General features: G+C 34.8%; 2 protein-coding genes across 3 annotated transcripts; one reads left to right on the top strand and one right to left on the bottom strand.

Annotated features, from left to right (window-relative positions):
* Positions 1-9,707: 9,707 nt before the first annotated feature.
* Positions 9,708-14,188, bottom strand: LOC130669983 (organic solute transporter subunit alpha-like). 2 transcript variants are annotated; one of them, XR_008990296.1, is made up of 7 exons: positions 13,924-14,188; positions 13,286-13,481; positions 11,844-12,072; positions 11,572-11,728; positions 11,133-11,273; positions 9,905-10,833; positions 9,708-9,831 (listed from the first exon to the last, which is right to left on the bottom strand). XR_008990296.1 is itself a non-coding variant. In XM_057473151.1 (6 exons), the coding sequence occupies exons 1-6, from the start codon at positions 14,024-14,026 to the stop codon at positions 10,610-10,612; spliced, it is 1,050 nt and encodes a 349-aa protein (XP_057329134.1). In that variant the 5' UTR covers positions 14,027-14,188; the 3' UTR covers positions 9,708-10,609. The 2 variants fall into 2 exon arrangements, 1 of the variants encoding a protein (XP_057329134.1); XM_057473151.1 differs by having other exon boundaries at positions 9,708-10,833.
* Positions 14,189-14,767: 579 nt separating this feature from the next.
* On the top strand, positions 14,768-19,006 carry LOC130670043 (mucin-5AC). The gene is made up of 3 exons (XM_057473214.1): positions 14,768-15,032; positions 15,761-17,900; positions 18,470-19,006. The coding sequence occupies exons 1-3, from the start codon at positions 15,030-15,032 to the stop codon at positions 18,889-18,891; spliced, it is 2,565 nt and encodes an 854-aa protein (XP_057329197.1). The 5' UTR covers positions 14,768-15,029; the 3' UTR covers positions 18,892-19,006.
* Positions 19,007-19,162: the final 156 nt, after the last annotated feature.

The raw sequence follows: 19,162 nt of genomic DNA, 5'->3' as shown, positions 1-19,162 counted from the left end.
AGCGTAGTCTCACACCTGGATGCTTCGCTTATTGTATATTTAGCAGAGTCCAAAGCCCAACACAGCATACAGAATACTACATAGTACACACCCGATATTACGAATTTCCATTTTATTTACGGAGCTTCCTGGAAGCTATTTACCAGTGACTAGGCTCGATATTAAACAATAAAGGACATGGACTGAGGTTTTGTTTGATTGATTTCAGTTAATATACTCTCTAAAACTAAATAAGTGAAAATTTCACTAATTGAAGTAGTGATCTTAAAATTCACTACAAAATTAGTGATTTTGAATTAGATTCACTAATTCATTAGTGATTCCCCGGATTCTACAATGATTACTAGTGGCGCCTCGCTTAAGGACTTTTTATTCTATCGTTGAATTATCAAATTCAGGGCAAAATTAATTACGATAATTTTTAAATACAACTGAACAGTATTAATTCGAGTAAGTTAATTAAATAAAACCTAATTTAGTTGCTAAATAATACATCTTGTTATTTTTTAATAGCTTTGTATTTTTACTCCAACTTTTTTTACCGAACCTGAATCAAAACCATCATTGACAATAGATTCAGGTTATGAGTTATAATTATAATATAAATATTTACCGTATGAAAGTAATTTTAATTGTTAATTTAGTCGATCAAGTTGCTAAAAAAATTTTATAATCAATTACAAATAATAATCATAATAATAATAATATTTTGATACAATATTATTAGCAACGATACAATATTTTTCCAAATAAATCCTCGTCAACAAGTGAATTAGTACATTTTTGACTAATTCAATCAGTGAAATTTTCACTAATTCTATATGTTGTTTTTTTTACTAATTCAAAAAGTGAATAGTCACTAATTCATAGTCGTATACTTTGGACAATTTAGATTAGTGAATATTCACAAGTAATTAGTGGTTTTTCACTAATTGAGTTTTAGAGAGTACAATAAAAGTTTAACCCTATATATAACTTTCTCTTATTTATATATATTTTTTAAATTGGATAACTCGAGATTATGGCAATGGGATACTTATGGAATATTATTTAATTTTTTTATTCGGGATCAGGATACCAACTCGTTCCACAGCAATACAACTGACACGAGAGCTCACCTAAAGGTTTATATTTTATATTATTCCCCGGAGTGTCTTTCACGCTAGGATAACGGCTATGTCGCGTTCGACCCTCACTCCACTTTTGTGCCGACCAGTTTTATCCAATAAGTCTTAATTCACAAATGTATAATTTTAATGTAACTCAAATTTCCGAGCGCCAAAAAATCATTTTTAATAAAATTACCTGTAATATGATGAAAAATATAGCTGAGATATAGAAATAAAAATTATTTTCTGAACCTTGTTTTGCGTTAAAGTGAAAATAAGTATAAATATCGATAAATAAATCTTGAAAAAAATAAATAAAATAAAAGAATATAGATAACACGTGGAGTTTTTTTTATTTATAGCTGTAGTTCCACTGATTGGCTGATAAAGCCCGTGCTTTACACGTCCCGATAGCAATCGAGTGAGGTGATTTCGATCTTTAAACTTTCTATTCAGCTTACATTTACCAGCAATTTTCCGTAGATTCTCAACACGTACGAAGACGAGGATTTGGACAGGAAGACAGCGGTCGGAAGCGTGAAAATTTAAAAAAGTGTATTTTCGATTTCTCTTTTACTCAATCCCCAGCATTCCTTTTTGTCGTATTGTCAAATATATTTCTTTTGTTGAAATTTTATTTGCTATTTGTGGCTCTAGATTTAACGCTTCGTTACAAAGCTTACACATTTTTCAAAATTTTTAAGTCTAATCTACTTGGCCCCTTTCAGATCAAAAATCGATGAGAAAGAAGGCTTATTATTTATATGTACATATTATACTCCCAGAGTTTTATACATTTAAATCCTCGGTTATTTGTAAAGTTTATCCACCAGCATTTTATTTTTTTTCAATGAAAAAAAACGCATTTATCATACTAATTTGAGTTTACAGGAAATTCGTGGCATTGTTGAGTTAGAAATCTATAATTCGGGTTTTTGGATTTAATAATTCTGAGTAAAAATAATTTTGTCATCGCGATTACTCAGAACTACTAATTATTCAAGATACCGTCACTACATTATGACGATGTGGTAATAATGGGCCCAAAAAGATTTCACTATCATAATGTCTTGGGACTTTTTTTTACCTCTGTCAATATAACGTTTATTGTCATGTCATAAAATTCCATCACACATACTCATATCTATAAATTTATTTTTGTTCTCCAAATAAAAATGGTTGTGAAAAAAGAAAAAAATAAAAAAAATACATATACTTACATAGACATAAATATATAAATTATAAAATTAGGTGTGGCGGTATTTTAGTATTTGTGTGATTTAGTTTCCCAAATAGAGCCTCGGATTATCCACAGAGAGCTCGCACCTCTGTCAGGTCACGCGAAGTGTGAACGGAATAAAGCGACATGGGGATCTATGAGCAGAGAAATAAATTCTTTTAAATCCCTGGGCGGTGTAACAAAGCAGAAAATTTCAATCTGAGCCCGGTTCTTATTATTATAAATGTTTCTTTTTTAACACACTCACATACACACATATACACAATGTATAGATTTGGATAGATATATTTGGAGAGAGTAGGCCCGCGGGTTTTTCTTTTCACATCTAGTTTTCGCGTCAAATAAATCGGAGACAAATTTCCATTGTGCTCGAAGCAAGTCTTTTGATGGTTGACACTAAAGATCCTGCTAAGAAACGAAAAAGTTTACAGACAATGCTTTCCACTGAATATTTATATAGTGTGTGTATAGAGGACAGGTGGTAACTAGACACTGAAACTGTGACACTGCGACTTTGTATTTATTGTTATTATGAAAAATTGTCTTGATGTACGAGACTATGAAAAACTTTATGGATGCTGTCCGGGCGATGCTTTTACAGTCGGTGTACATAATACAATAAATCCGACAAATTTACGAAAAAAACCCCGAATTTACGAGGCAAGTTTATCGAGACCGAGCTATTGCTCTACTCTCTCGGATAGAATATAAATATATATATATAGTGAGCTAGTGCCGAGAGTTATTGGGTTTCACGGAGCGGTGGTTGGATCGCGGGGATCAATTAGGATTTGTGCCAGCTCAGCGTCCGATTAGTGCAGTTCTACCATGTGTGACTATTGGAGAATTAATAACTCGATCAACGAATGTGTCATCTTGATTTTTATTTACCATAGCCTAATTATGTTTTATTAAAATAAAAATTCGTAGCTGTAATAGACCTTTTAATATTATATGCGTTGTCGAAAAAAAAAATTCTAGAGTTTTGGTTAAGTAGTTGGCTCGACTAATGAACTGCATAAAATCGATGGAATTGTAAGCTACGGTATATATGAATGTAATTTTTTTGCGCTTGTTAAGTAGTGACTTTTATTTTGCACTCCATAAACCAACGATTTTTCTCTGTGCAATCTGGCCCTTTTAACGCTGATTTTAAATTTTATTTTATTTTTTTTTTTTTTTTTGCTAAGGCTAAGCATGTGTATTTGAGTTAACTCGCTTAAGTATTTACGACGGAAGCCATCGACTTTATTTTCTCGGTAAGCGGAGCTTAAATTACGGTCCAACCTCGCATATAATTTAGTGGTGCAATTGAGATGCGGTCAAGGAATCTTGAGAGAGACCGACAGTGCTCATACACACACATACACATACATTTACACGAAGCAAATCAAGACTTTTTTAAGTTTGTTTCTCTTGGTTCATTCTTTTAATTCAAATGTGCTGTTTTCCCTCTGTCCCAAGTGGTGTCGTGGTGCGTGCGGTCTTAGAACTCTCAGGAAGCAGCAGGAAGTTGCGGTGAACCTTTTCGCTTTACCTATACACTGGACACAACAACTCAGGTCACAGTAAATCAAAATTTCCATCTCTTTTCTCTTATTTTAACCGAGACTTTGGTTTCGGTGGTGGACATATAGACCTCCCTCGGGGTTTTATACTAAACTCTCTCATTTAACCAATGACTCGGTCTCTTGCGCTCTGCCAAACAACGTAATATTTCATTTTCATTTTTATTTTCATTTTCCTTTATTCCAAAACTTTCTCTTATTTACCTGGTGCATTCCAATGTTTAAAACCGGGCATACATGATTAGCCAAAAATTGTCGATGACCCGGATGACCTGGACTGATTCTGGGGAGAGGTACTGGCTGGCCATCAGCAGTGAATTCAAGGAGGGAAAAAGCGAAGCGAGGAATTACCCCGAGCCTCGCAATTTCTGGTGATGGCTGGGGTCAATAAATAATCGGAGAGAAACAGGACGGCTAAATTTTTTTTGGTAATCATCTAAGCCAAATTCCTAGATATAGAGGTATGGGTCATTTTCGAGCGCGTTAAGTTGCGGATTATAAACGTCCAATTGCCGGAGCAGAGTTACCCGTCGATTATTATACTCAGTCTTACAACTTTCATAATTCGCAAATAATAGCACCCTCGGGCTCGAGCTTGCCGCAGTGGGGGCGCTGGATCCTCCGGCATTTAGCATATTTTATAGAGTATCATAAAAAACGAAAAAAAAATAAAAAAAAAAAAAAAAAGGTGCTGCTACGGAGGTTACGCGTGTGTGTAAGACAAACATGCGCTACATGATGAGAACGGTCAAGGAATGAAGAAGACGAGAAAACGACGTGACCGCGGAATTGAAATTCAAATTAAAAATCTCGAATTATGAAATTATCCTTGGCAACCGCGTACCCAAGGGACCACCAGACCAATTTTCAGATAATTTCGTGCCCGCCGACTTTACTCCCTTTACTTAAATATTATGTTCTATCACTCAGCGACTCACAGCCGAAAATCTTGAGTTGTTTGCTCCGTCTTGCTCTGTCTATATTCTCTCATATTCTTTTCTATACACTCCTCCCACTGATGTTGCTCACAAAAATAATGATCCGCCGTCGGCAACCATATGGTCACACAATACTACTCAGCTTATTATATATATATATATAGTTAGCTACAATAAGTAAGTAAGTGTAAGCCAACTTGACATATATATCTACTGAAACAACCTATATGTATACTATATATTCGGAGAAGATCGACCTTACTGATTCAATATCATGTCCAGGCTCCATTGTTGTCCGAGATTAATCTTACTTATAAATCGTATACGCAGCCCGTATTCGGAAATAAAACACCCGCCTAACTAGCGTTCTCGCAAAAAAAAAAAAAAAAAAAAAAAAACACATCGCTAATGGATCAATTTTAAATTTGTAATTATCATTATTATCCACCGACATTATCTTCATTTGCACAATTAAATAAAATTGTGTTCCTATAATTAACGATCAAGTAAAAAAAAAATTATTATTTTTTAGATGACCCATTTTGTTTTATATAGATTTTTTTAATTAACCAAATGATATAAATATAAGATAATATTTTACAATCACATCTATCAGTTTTTTTTCTTCGAAGCCTCGCTTTTTCTTCCTTCTGGCCTTTTTTGAAAAATAAATTACTTGAAAAGAAATGAAAAAATTTTTCTGATTTCGAGGCGTGAAAATCGAATGTGGCATGATATATAATGTAAAGTAATTTTTTATCTTATCCAAGTGTCAAGATTCAAGTTTTAATAGACTCGAGTTCTAGAAAAATAAAAGCCTGGCTGAAGGGGAGATAATTTTTGTTGATGTATCTTCGAGCAGCATCCTTCGTCCACCATATGTTGGGGATTTGCATCGGCTCGGAAAAGCTCTTTCCAACTTGGTGTAGAATGTCGGCTCTTTTCCGATATACGATGAAACAGATGGTCTTATACGATGAGTAGAGACCGTAGAGACTGTATTGAGTGTTTCTATATCTGCCTTTTTAAAATCGGTTACGGGCGTCATCAGAAAAGTTTTGGCCTCTGGGGTATTTGCCAGCTGCCCAAAGTGCGCTGTATACATTAATGTTAAATTTATAGTTTGCAGTATATAATAGTATTTTATACAGTATAAGCCAGCTCTACATCACAATCAGTTCAGTACGAACTGTAATATATGTAACGTTTGAAGCCGGGGAGCCACCTTCACTGGCGGCTGAGAATAAACGAGTGGGCGCAATGTGTTGAGATAAGGGGATCGCGAGAAAAAGAATAAATATGTATTAAGTCGAAAGATGAATCTTTGCTAGAGACATCAGGGTGTTGGGGACCCGAGTCGAAATTTAGAGCCCACTTAGAGCCTTCTAAAGTCGGACCTATTTCGGACTTGGAGGCTCTAAATAGAGTTTGTTTCTATGTTAAATTAGGTCCGATTTTGGTCCCTGAGGTGCTTCAAATTTCCGTTTTCGGCACTTGCGGGCTCAATCTAGGACCTGATGAGAATTAAAATTAGGTCCGATTTAGGGCCTGTAAGCCCTGGTTTATTGTAATAATAATAATATTAATAATAATCATCATAAATTATTCAATTATAATGAATCGAAATTTATTACGGGACTAATATTGTCGGACTTGAAGGCTCAAAATCGGACCTCTCAGTGAATGTTAGGACCTCCGGGTTCAAAGTCGGAGCTACAGGACTACAGGGCTCTAAATCGGATCTATTCAGGGCTATAGGGACCTATATAGGCTCTAAATTTCGACTCGGGGATGTGACACAGGCGCTACAGGCTAATGGTAACTGGTATGTTTGTAATTGGTAAGTTACTGCTAGCTGAGTGAAATCATATAAGTGTGTCATGGACCATTAAGACAATTAACAGTCGGCGAGATCTTAAGGAACACCTAAGTGGCGAAGACGCGTTGAGATTTCTCTGTAATGCCTCATTCGCGAGATTGATAAGGATAATATATGCTGCTGATTTGACATAATTACTCAACATTTAACGGCTTAATTGAAATGTAATTGACTATTTTATATATAAATAAATTCCTCAGATTTATATATCATGTGGGTATATCATATAGTCATCGTGTAACCGAGCCCGATGATGTGCGTTTGCTACAGCCATAATTTATCATTTTTCGCTCCCATTCGTTTATTGGGGAATTTTTTCACGAGTTCGATAGTATGCACATCTTCACGGGCTTGCGTGTAGGAAGAGTTAGTTTGTTATTCTTTATTTTTTTCTTACTTTGATTTTTTTTTAAATTTTATTATTATGAATTTTGTTTTTTGTTACTGACCAAACAATCGTCTGGACAATGGGCACATTTAGGTCTTAGAAAAAATGAGGCGATGGTTAAGCAACATAAGGAATATTATTTTTCGGTTTTGTTAAAATTGAAAGTTGGGTCTCTTATATATTTCTTAAGCGGCAGCAGAACAAAACGAGTTGATAATACGCCTGGCGTCTGTTATTGTCAGTTATATATATTATTTTTTTGTAAAAATAGTTTCAAGAGAAACTTATGTCGCCAGCGGTTCCTCACCTCCAGGTATACCGTCTGATGGAAATAATAAAAAAAAAAAAAAAAAATTTTGCAGTCAATTTTTTCGCAGAAAGGCTCTGAAAAATATTATAAAAATATATAAAAACAAAATGTCATTGTTGGATCATTAGGAGTCGGATGCTACTAATCTCCTGAGATTTTGTGTCATATTGTAGGTTGTAATTTGTTGACTGTTAATTATCCGGTGGTCAATAATTATAGACTAAACTCCATGCAGCTCACACGGAAAAAAGGTAATTTACTTTTTTTTTCTTTCTTTTTTTTTTTTCCGGAGTTTTAATCTCATGAGAAAAAGCTTTCATTCGGAAAATTCAATTAGACCGTAAACTGGCCATCAAAGACCCCGCTCATACTCAATTTCCCCCCGGTTATAATATTATAAAGGAAACTATGGATCCAAATCAGACCATGGAAATAACGATTTTTTGTTAGATTTTTCAAACATTTATACTCACATGTATAATATAAAGTATGTATATAATAATTTATATTTTTTAAAGAACCCTTAGTGTGAGTAACCCTTTGTCGTACGAAGCTCATTGCGGATGTTTAATTGTCCGTAAAAATATTGGAGAGGAGGCATTAGATATATAAATTCTTTGGTTGGTAACAAAGTATTGTAATGATTAAAGATTTGAACGTTTAGAGAATTTGAATTGTGATCAAGTCTGTGTAGTCTAGCTGGGTCTAAATCGTGAACGCTTGGGGCCAGTAGTGCAGGTAGAATCGGCCACTCGACCCTCGTATTCCTCTTGGCGGGACCAGTATACAGGGAGTATAAGTAAGAAAACGTAGAAATAGAAAAAAATGTTGGGAATAATAATAAAAATAAAAATGAGTAGAAAAGTAGAGCCGTAGCAGTATAACTATTGATGGCTCCTTGTTGTTTGTCGACTAACTGGAATCTTTCTGTCTTTGTCACGAGATAAATAATCTCAGGAGCGTCACGTTTCTCGTAGATCCGTCATCAAGTGGACGAATGAAATTTTGAATTCTGAGTAAAAACTCAGCTATCATGGGATATGATCTTACTTTATTTATATTTATATTTATATTTATATGCTTTCTTGTTCTTGGTCTTGGTCTTGGTCTTGGTCTTCTCTACGAGCTGCGTTTTATTTCATCAGTACTCAATCTATCGGTTAAGATCATCGTGACAGAAGATCGTGGGTTTTATGCCAGATTGTCTCAACTCAGCTCATAAATAATTCGTTTAAATTTCAAACCACCGGAAAGAGCTCATGTATATTATATTTTAAAAAAATATAAAATAAAACACTAAAAATAATGACTAACAGACTCTTGTTTTTTCGTCAGGTATATTATATACATACACCGTTTTTGTGAGAGTTTAATGACAAAAATATGTTTAAAAAATTCCACATATCTTCCTGACAATTATAATTATTTATAAAATCGTTATCGCAAGTTTTAAATCAACATGTAAAAATTCGTGTTTCTTAATAAAAAATTATTACCTAAATTATTTAGTGGCAGATTTATATTTATCAAACTGTGATTGGATTCGACAAAAAAAAAAAAAAATCAAAAAAACGTATTCAGGCTTTGACAAACTCCATTCATTGGTCGATAAATAAAAAATACAAAAAGAAAAAAAGGTCAAAGAGAGTAAAAAACGTTTACATGCATTCATCATATATATTAGTATAAGGCCTTTCTCATTCGCGTTTATATTTTATTATTTTATTCGGGAGCTGCGTTGGCATCTGTGTGATCCAGTAGTGATTCATTGCCCCCGTGTATTCCGATGGAGGCTTTCAAAGCGCACCCTCTATACCTCTATACCTCTATACCATATCCCATCTCATACTCAATGGATCTGAATAATAACAACCATCAGATCTACGAGGGGATTTAATCTACAGTAAGTTGTGTTGATTTTTTGACTTAGCATCATTCGACTGAAAGTATGCTGCCTGCCTGCCTGCCACCCAGTGGATGCTGCATCCATCTTCCCTCCAGCTTAAACAGATTCAGCTTACGTCATTCGGTCTTTTATCATCACCAAGACTGTGTATACGTCGCGTTATTAGGATGTTTAGACCCACGACCCTTTGTACGATCATCAGCATCCAGACATTCAAAAAAAGATATCAACCAAAAAAAATGTATCGCTTCAAGTCGTCTATGCTTCTTTTATGTGTATATATATATATATAAACGGAGCATTTTCTCTGGCTCACTTTTTACTATAAATTAAAAATTAAAAAACATAAATGGGTCAAATACTAGAGAATTTTTAACAGTTTAACAATCTATTGTGTGCATTTATTGTTATTATAATTTCTTTGTTGGATGGACTGAATAAATACAAGGCAACACACGAGTACATTTGAGCAAAGGAATGGGCAGCGAGCCATCTACAATAAGGAAGCATGTGTGATTCGTCAGCACACGTCATGATAATGCATTCCGATGTCTATTTACACTTACCAAGTGTCTGGCACGTGGTCTTGATACGTTTATGTGTTTTTACTTAAACTCGATACTCGGCGACTCCTCACTCATCGACTGTTTTTTTATTTTTTTTTATCTAATTTAAAAGTTGAACTGACTTGACACATGCCCCCTCGTCACCGTTTTTATGAAAACATTAATGCTATATACATCTTACATATTTAAAAACATTAAAGGCTATATATAAACAGTATACCTACAATACACTAAATTTTTTCAACTTAAGTTAGCTTAGATATAAAAAAAAATATATATTATAATAAATTTTGTACTTGGAAAAAAAAACAACAGTTGTGTCAACGCATACCTTTCAATGGGTTGAAAAACTGTTGTTACGTTAATCCAGTCCAGGTACACAAATTCTAAAATAAATTAGGAATGCGAGCCACGTGTCATCTAGCACTCGCATATCTCCTGTCACGTTATATTTTTTTTTTTACTGGATGGTGGGTGACAATATCTCGATATCCAATTTGTCATGCGGATGGTGAATTTCAAAAATCTAAATTATATATATATAATACAATAAATAACGCGCTGTGAGTTGTGAGTATTTTTTGTATGCGAACTAAGTTAGCCGAAGACTTGAACCGCATAATAATTATTTGGTTTGACAATTTTTTTTTTTTAAGATTTAGATCTTGATGTATCCTTTCTTCGAGGTCTTGGATTTATTTATTTTTATGCAACGTTTCTTGGGAGTTGTACGTGTTGATTATGAGTGGTGTTGATTGGAGCCATTGGAGGCTTGTTCATCTGCGCCTGCAGATTGATTGTTGTAATTGTTTGGAGGGTTGGCTCGTTAACAGTTGTTGATTTAGTGACGGTCGTATGCTCTCCATACATGTAGGTTGCGACGTACCCAAGAAGCAACATCTCGATTAGCATCAGCGCGTTGTAGGTAACTGAAATTGAGAAGGTAACATGAGACTCGACATGAGCGATCCCATGGGTTTTGTGTAGCCTTAACCCTAGCGATTAACCCGGATCAGAGTCTCCATCATCACGGCCGCTCTTTCTTTGTCGAAAAAAAATAAAATAAAAAATATTAATCTCGGCCTATTGTTCGGTCTGTCGTCAACTCGACTCAATTTCTTGCTACGCAGTAATGAAAATTTTTGATATTTATTATTACTATTTTTTTTTTTTTTTCGATTGTTGCCATAAACTATATGTTTAAAGTTATAGCAGGAAGGGTACTCACAATTTGCATACATCTGCGGCGTGATCGGCGGATTGCAGGGGAAGAGTCCAGTGGCTGGTAAAAATTTAATAATAGACGCCTGGAGTTTTGAGAAAAAAAGTACTAGTTGTGTAACAAGAGCCTTCAACTGAAGCTTCGCCTCTGTGGACAAACAAAAATAATTTTATTTTTTTATTTATCATTGTTATTTTTGAGCTCGGGTCTGGTCCTGCAAAAGGACCAAACTCGACATAACTTTTTATTTCGAGTACAAAAGAATTTCGGTTGTCAGGATCCACTGAATGATAATTGAATGACACCTGTGTCAATACATTGACTTGTATAAATTTAAAAACGCCCGGGTCTTATAAAAATATATTTTTTTATTTTGTTAATACAAGCATGCACTACCGTAAAATGTAAACATTTGTTTTATTCAGTTTTATTGAGTTTTGTTCACCTGGGTTCACCTGTTTGAGACTCATCACGGCAATATTGAGACCGTAGAGGGCGAGAAGGATGCTGGCAACGCAGAGCGGTTGGAAAAAAATGTTGTACGTGTTATAAATAATCGGATCTTCCATATACATTATTAAAAAAATTATGTATATCATTCCCTGGAAGTGGTTATTTAGCATATTTAATTTTAAATTATTCGGTATAATATTAGACTAATATAATTATATAACTATAGTTGGTGGATAGAACGTGTATAATTATAATTATAGTAACCTGGACAATGGGGAATTGAAGGACGATTATCCGAAGCCAAGACAAATTGGCGTCGTTGAACTGGAGAATGGGGAAAGGCAGACATGGCCAGCAACAGCACGGTCCAACTTTCAATACCATTGGGGTCTCGCGAACTTTTCTCCGGCCAACTTCGGTGATGAGCAAATACACCCGATACATTGATATCGTCAGCGCCATCTGAGTAATTGCCTCCGACAGTAATTGAGTTCTGAAAGTAACAAAGAGTTTATTACTTTTCTTTATAATTTTTCGTAAATTAACAATTGTTATTTTTATCTAGTTGTATAAAAGTATGTCAGGTAAGGGGATCTTTGATGTAAACGATGTAGACCAGGACCGTCAGACCCGACCAGAGGACGCTAAATTTAAGTTACTGGTGCATGGGCTTTATGTATATCCTTAAACTTAATCAAGATAGGAATCAGTATGGGGCTGGGTTGCTACAAAAACTCCTTCCACGACATTTAAACTTTTAAAAGATATATTCGAATCGATTATTTTCGGTGGAATTGTTTAACAAAAAACTCACAGATGCATCCAAGAGATTCGATCTGCTTACACATATAATGAAGTAGTTTCGCGGAGGTAACCCCGTCTAGAAGGGAAGCTTGACATTTTTTTTCCTGGAACCGGTTCAACGTAATAGAGACACTGCCGACAATTACATATATATATATCTATATATACCTGGATCTCAAGTTTGTTCATTTTTCTAAATAAGGACACAGTTCGCTGGCATATAATCATTAAGTACACCGTGGCTTTAGTAACAGCTTTTTTTATCAAAACTGCCGAAAAAAACTATAAAATATGAGATACTGCCGGACATAATTCAAATAATTGCTGTTACTTGTTTGACGTGTATTTATTTAAGTGGTTGACGTTAATAAAAAAAGAGAATAAAAAAAAAAGAAAATGAAACAAAAAGGCGGGTGAGTGATAGATGAACGAAAGTGACAATAAAAAAGGACTGGAGATTAAGCGCAGAACAAGTTAGCAGCTGATAGGAAATGAATGTATTTGTCGATCGCAAGACTGATCTCCTCTAAGATGGAACGATCAACACGACGTTATCTAATCGGTAAGAAATGAGAACTTGACCGGATCGACGGAGTTGTGGAACGAGATCATTAGCCACTCGAAAACTCTTTATTTATTTATTTTTTTCCTCTCAATATCCGTGTCCCTGTCGTTGATTAAAAGTCATCTCTAATGAGCTTGGGATATGCCTTCAGCCTACAGCTCAACAAACAATATAACGTTTTCTGGATGTCTATTATCAGAAAATATAATCTTTATCTGATAAGTTTAATTAGGAACTGTGTGTTTCAGATAATTCCATAAATATATATGATTTATTATATATGTTACTGGTATAAAATAATAAATAATTTAGTGAAAGTATAAGGATTAAAGTTTACCTTGGCATTGAAAGAGCAACGAGACTACAGAAGCTGGCTATGGGATAAAGCCATAAGATCATAAAGCAATTCCTCTTGTATATTTTTGATTCTGCTTGAAGAAATATTTGGTAAGAAGCGTGTGACGTTAATGAGACTGTAGCTATTGTCAGTATGGACCCAATGCTTATGAAAAGAGTGCCAAATGTTCCTAGTCCTGAAAGTCCAGATAATCATTGGGTTTGCGAAAATAACAGCCAACATTTAGGAAATAACCATCAGCAGCTGCTTGATACCTCAAGTCATATAGACTAATAAGTAGAGTTGGTTTTACTTTTTACTTTTTTTATTTTTTATTTTTTATTTCTTTCTTTCTTCAGTTTCTGCGAATAATCCACGCAAGGAAAATATAATGGAGACCAAGCACGCGTTTCGACACGTAATCGTTCATGTGAGAGTAAAACTTTCACTACGCTATACATATACTCGTGCTTGTACATGTAACACGATTTTATTTTTTAAATAAATAATTTAATATTTAATGTTTTATTTAAATTGTTGTCGATAATAGACAATTGATAATAAATATGTAAATTAGTTTAAGTAATTTGGAATTGTTTGTTTGTGTGTGAGTGTGTTTCAAATTATTAAAAACTTACGGTCCAGATACTCGGATGTTGGAGGTACCGAATTCCGGTCGCATGACAGGTTCAAGAAATCGTAGATCGGAGTATCTTCTGGCACGCTCAAATATTCTTCCATTTTTTAATATTTTGATACTTTTTATTCACAAAACTATGGTTGTTGTCAAAAGAGAGTTACTGATACTACAGGTACTACAAAAAGAACCGAGTCCAAAGTAGTGAACAGCTAAAGTGAGAGTTCCTTCCCCACTTTGACGTTCTGTTTATTACATAAAGTACAAGTTTTATTTATTGAATGATTTTGAAGAATATAAAGTCGCCATTTATATGAAAAATAGGCATTTTTTGAAATATTAATCTACATCTTGTCTACTGTTTACTTAAATAATCGGATGACAAACAAATTAGATTTTTTGTTTTGTTATCTTTTTGAGAAATGAACGAGACAGAAAAAAATCTTATCAATTATTTATAGCATTGATTACTTACTTATACTTTTTGAATTTATATAAATTCATAAATCACTGGAAAGTTTTTCTTTAGTTGGTTCCTACATGTTCAGCGGCCGGCTCACAGTTTCGTACCACTGGTTGTTAAGCTGACGACCAAAAAAACTTATTTTTTGACAGATGGAACAATAATTTGTTACTTTTCTGACATATTTGAAAATATATAATAAGCTTGCAAAAAGAAATAAAATTAATGCAGTAAAAGTTAATGCTGTAAATAAATAAATTGAAATGAAATTGAGAATTCAATAAATCAATAGATCTTGAAGGTCACGTATACATGACCCGATTTCCTCTAGGTTCTAACGATGGCACAAACTTTCCATTTTACTGAAGCCTAAAAAAAATTAAAACGCGACATTGAAAGCAAGAAAGTGAACTTGGGAATTTAAGATTCACGTACGTTGTAGATTATGGCAATTGTACGGTACTCTGAGAAGACTAAATGTTAATGATAGGCTGATGACTCTGATCAAATCGATAGTGGAGGGTATAAAGTATAAATACTTTGTACAGAGGGAGAATCACGACGGTAAGATAGAGAGAGTTTGAAAGTAGGCCTCAGTCGTACAGTCAGTTGTTGACTACTTCTCCAGACGATTGGACAGAGCAATGGTGAGTTTCAAATAATTAAATATATAACAAACATACATTTATTAATTTAAAAATAATTAACACCCTCTGGATTAATAAACTTTGCGATTTACTTAAATCTTTGATGCTGCCTCAATTTTTTTTTTAATTTGTCAGCGAATGATCAAGAGTTCGAAGCCTTTTCGTTCTTAAATTTCAAATTTAAAGGACCGGTGAAATCAATTATTTATTAGCATAAATTTATCAAGTATAATGCGTATTAATATATTATAATATTAATATTGAAATAAAAAAAAAAAAAAAAAAAGCAATAAAGCATAAATGTCATTAGTGTGTTGAGTGCGTGCATAACAATCTCATGCAGTGGTCGGCATTGCGTTGGACTTTCTCGATCGGTCACGCTAGTCAAGGACCTCTTAATGTTCACTCACCTCATATCTGAATATTTAATACTAAATCGTTATTACGTATATTAATTTTTTGCTTTTATTTATACATAATAATAACATGAGATTATTGTGAAACGCGGTCAGATCTTCATTAACTCAATTATAAAAAATGGCATCATTACTTAGTTGTCAGGTTAATTGTATGAATAAAAATATTACAAAAAATATATATTTTTGGAATTAAAAGGCAAAGTTTAATCAGCGTTTCAGGTCACGAGTTTTTTAGGACACGTGCCTCTCGCTATCTGAAAATATATATATATATATTTATGTTGTCATAAAATAATTTTTTTATTACAGATATTACTAATAGTTTTGATGAGCGTTTTCGGCCTGGGCCGATGCCTAGACCAACTGCCGACAAAGTTTGAGATCGAGTCGTCGATCAACCGGACTATTGAAGAAGTAGAGCGGATGATAGATCAAAACTCGAAGCTGCCAAAGTTGTCACGAAGACAGATTGTTGATATTCTTTTTAATATAACAACTCATGATATCGAGTCGATGGAGGAATCAGTGAGAAAAGCGAGATCGGATTATCAGCGTGCATTGATGGTCGTGTTGCCATACAATTCGAAGGACGCTAAAAATGAAGATATAAAAGATTTGTACACAAAACCGCCTATGGTTCAAGTGATTCCAGATTCTGGGAGTATCTTACCGTTTTCGTCAATTCATGAAGAGTCTCCCGGATCAGATCCGGTTTTTGACAATCTTATCAATACTAGGTATGTCGAGGAGATAAATAACGAATTTGGAAGTATGCAAGAGGGTCATGGGAAAGCTGACTCAGAACCGGAGAGATTCAGTTTGATTTCAAACTGGGATATTCCAGCAAGTAAACTGAGTGAATCTGAAAAAATGAATAAATCTTCTAATGGGAAGCAGAAACTGGATATTGTTTATAGTACAGGCGGAACTGAGAAGCCTACCACAAGAATGTTGAAGACAACTTCTGAACCAACAAGTTCTTTTAGACCGACAATGCCGACAACAAAGTCAACAGTTAATGTCCTGACATCAGATCAATGGAAATATTTCGCGCCTCCGGTTACACCGAAAGCTACGACTACTTCTACTACGACTACAACAACAACTACGACCACACAGAGACCTACTACGACAACAAAAAGACCTACGACGACAACACAAAGACCTACCACGACAACACAAATATCTACCACGACAACCACAAAACAGCCACCGGTAATTACTACCAAAGAATCACACAAAATTTGGGATTGGAGTAAGCCTGAACCGTTTCTTCCAACAGCACTGTCATCAAGTTTAACGGATGGACAAGTACCATCGGCAGTACCTCCATTCAAGAAATTACCGCAGACAACAGTAAAACCGGAAATAGTAACTTTTGATATGATGGATTACGAAATGATGAACGACGAACCTCAACCGATGGTATTTGTCACGCCAATGTCATCGACATCAACATTGAAGAATAAAAAAAAATTCAGTGCTTCATTTTCTACCGACATGGAAGATAATTCTAAAGCCAAGACTCCTGTACCCATGAGAAAAGAAGTAATGACGCTATTAAAGTCAATTGGGTTGGATGCAAGCGAAACTAAATCAAATAAAGTAGAAAATTCTGATTCAGCGTCAGGACAAGGAATTTTTTCAACCAATTTCGAGATTCCAGAGTCTGATAACATTTTACCGAGCCATATGTCTGCGTTGTCATCCACCGGGGTAGATTCACCGTCGATAACTAGCCAGAATACCTTTGAAGAGACTCCGAAGGACGTACGACAAGGATTTAACAATTTAACGCCAGATGTGCAGTGGCTATTCCAGCGATTTGGTCTCGAGGTTTTGAAAGAACCTGAAAAACCAACGACTACGACCACCAAATCTCCGGTTCTTTCATCATTTCGCAGTTGGAATAACTTCAAACCACTTCCCACGTCTCATGTGCAGGATGAGTCAATGCGAGATTTCCTCGCGAAATTTGGCCTCGGAGTCGACAATCGAAATCGCAAGTCAATGAAACTCGATAAAACTCTTGAAACTAGCACCTCTTCCGTCATAGAAGCCGTTCCCGATAACATGAGAGGCATTCTTGCCAACATAGGACTCATCGAACGCAAATACGTGCCTGATAAAGTAAAAGTATCTGCCAGAAGTGACTCAAACAGTTCACCATCTAAATTACACATTTTCAAGCCTCACGAGATTCAATTAAATGACCAAAGACAGAAAATAAAGATAAATCAACTTTTAGACACCGTTAGGTTGGCTCAAGAAGGCAAAGCTCAGGTTTCAGATGTTCGTAAAGCCGCGAACGAGCTTCTAGAAACTGCAAAAACTCTCAAGGAAGGTCCAGATCCACTCAGTTTGGAAGAACTCATGCGTATGTACAGCAATGACGTCAGAAATGAGGTCAAAAGGCAAAACAATGACGAAAACTCTTCCAAGTCTGAAGGTAAATTATTTTATAGATCTATAGGTTTTAATGGGTTTTCAGATTACTTTTCTTAAAGATATTTTTTTATTACAACTATTATTTGTTTAACAAATCAACGAATATTGTAGTAACGTTTGACCGTTGACGCGTTTCTTCATCATCACTGAAACCCAACTGGTTTCAATATTATCTTTTTTTTTTATACATATTTGTCTCGAAATACTCTAGTAGTTGATAATGTATGCTTCATTGCATCATATAGAGAACTTATATGCGCTATTTTAAACTACAATATTGCGAGTTAATGATTCGATAGAGCACATGTCAAGCGGGACTTGCATGTCCGTCAATTGCATGACAAGTGTCTGAAGAGTTAACAACTCTCATGCTGTATTTTATAAAATAAAATAAAACGTCAGGTGAATGAGGAAATAACGGTGATAACAACTACCGGTGATATAAATTGACGTAGCATTTAAATAAGAATATACAAACATAAATAAATATATATAACTATGTAGTTTCGTTTTATTTGTTTTCATACGTGAAAGTCGTCTGACTACTTTTAAAAATACAATTGTTAATAGGAATTCCGGATACTGAAGAGGATTCAACTTCTGCGACTACCACCACCACCACCACTGAAATGACGACAGGTGCTCGTGGAACCAACTCATCGGAAATTCCTGTCGACTCTGAATTGACTGCAGACTCTATTGGTACCTCCAGCGATTCGGAAACCAAAGTGGTGGATTCGCAGACCACGACGACAACTCAACTGACACCACTAACCGAAACCTCAAACATCGACGATCTCGAAGATTCATTCGGAGGAGTTACTGATTCTCCGGATCCTGCGTTACCAGCGCCGAGAAAAACCGGTCTCTACTTCCTTCTCGACTGGAACAGCTTCTTGGAAGTCGGTGAAGAAGACAAAGATAAAGTTAACTTGAGGTTCTCACCGAAAGTCGGCGATAGAACACAGTTTATACCTGTAGTAATACCCTAAGAACATTGTTGTAATTAATAGTATTATCCGTGTATTTATATATTATTTTATTGAAATGTTATTTTATAGATTTATGTAAAAAATCATGCCATTGAGAATAAATTTTTAAACCAAACTCGAGTGTCAATTATGGTCTGACTTTTGAGCTGTTGGTTTATTGCAATAGAAATTAATTTGTAAAGACAAAAAATCAACGAATGATGATTTTCGAATCCATTAAAGAGCAATTGATCCCAAAAAAAAAAGTTGGTGCTTGGTAACTCTGCCAAGA

The sequence above is a fragment of the Microplitis mediator genome, chromosome 6 (genome assembly GCF_029852145.1).
Source record: "Microplitis mediator isolate UGA2020A chromosome 6, iyMicMedi2.1, whole genome shotgun sequence".
Classification (NCBI taxonomy): domain Eukaryota; kingdom Metazoa; phylum Arthropoda; class Insecta; order Hymenoptera; family Braconidae; genus Microplitis; species Microplitis mediator.
Note: the sequence above shows the minus strand (reverse complement) of the source record. Positions and strands in the feature narration are given on the sequence as shown.

Excerpts from the sequence above, each read along its gene's own strand:
- LOC130670043 (XM_057473214.1), top strand. Across the intron at positions 17,901-18,469 it reads AAACTCTTCCAAGTCTGAAG|GAATTCCGGATACTGAAGAG; the intron begins GTAAATTATTTT and ends AATTGTTAATAG.
- LOC130669983 (XM_057473151.1), bottom strand. The coding sequence starts at position 14,026 with ATGGAAGAATATTTGAGCGTGCCAGAAGATACTCCGATCTACGATTTC. Across the intron at positions 12,073-13,285 it reads GTTGCTCTTTCAATGCCAAG|AACTCAATTACTGTCGGAGG; the intron begins GTAAACTTTAAT and ends TGTTACTTTCAG. Across the intron at positions 11,274-11,571 it reads TCTCAAACAGGTGAACCCAG|AGGCGAAGCTTCAGTTGAAG; the intron begins GTGAACAAAACT and ends GTTTGTCCACAG.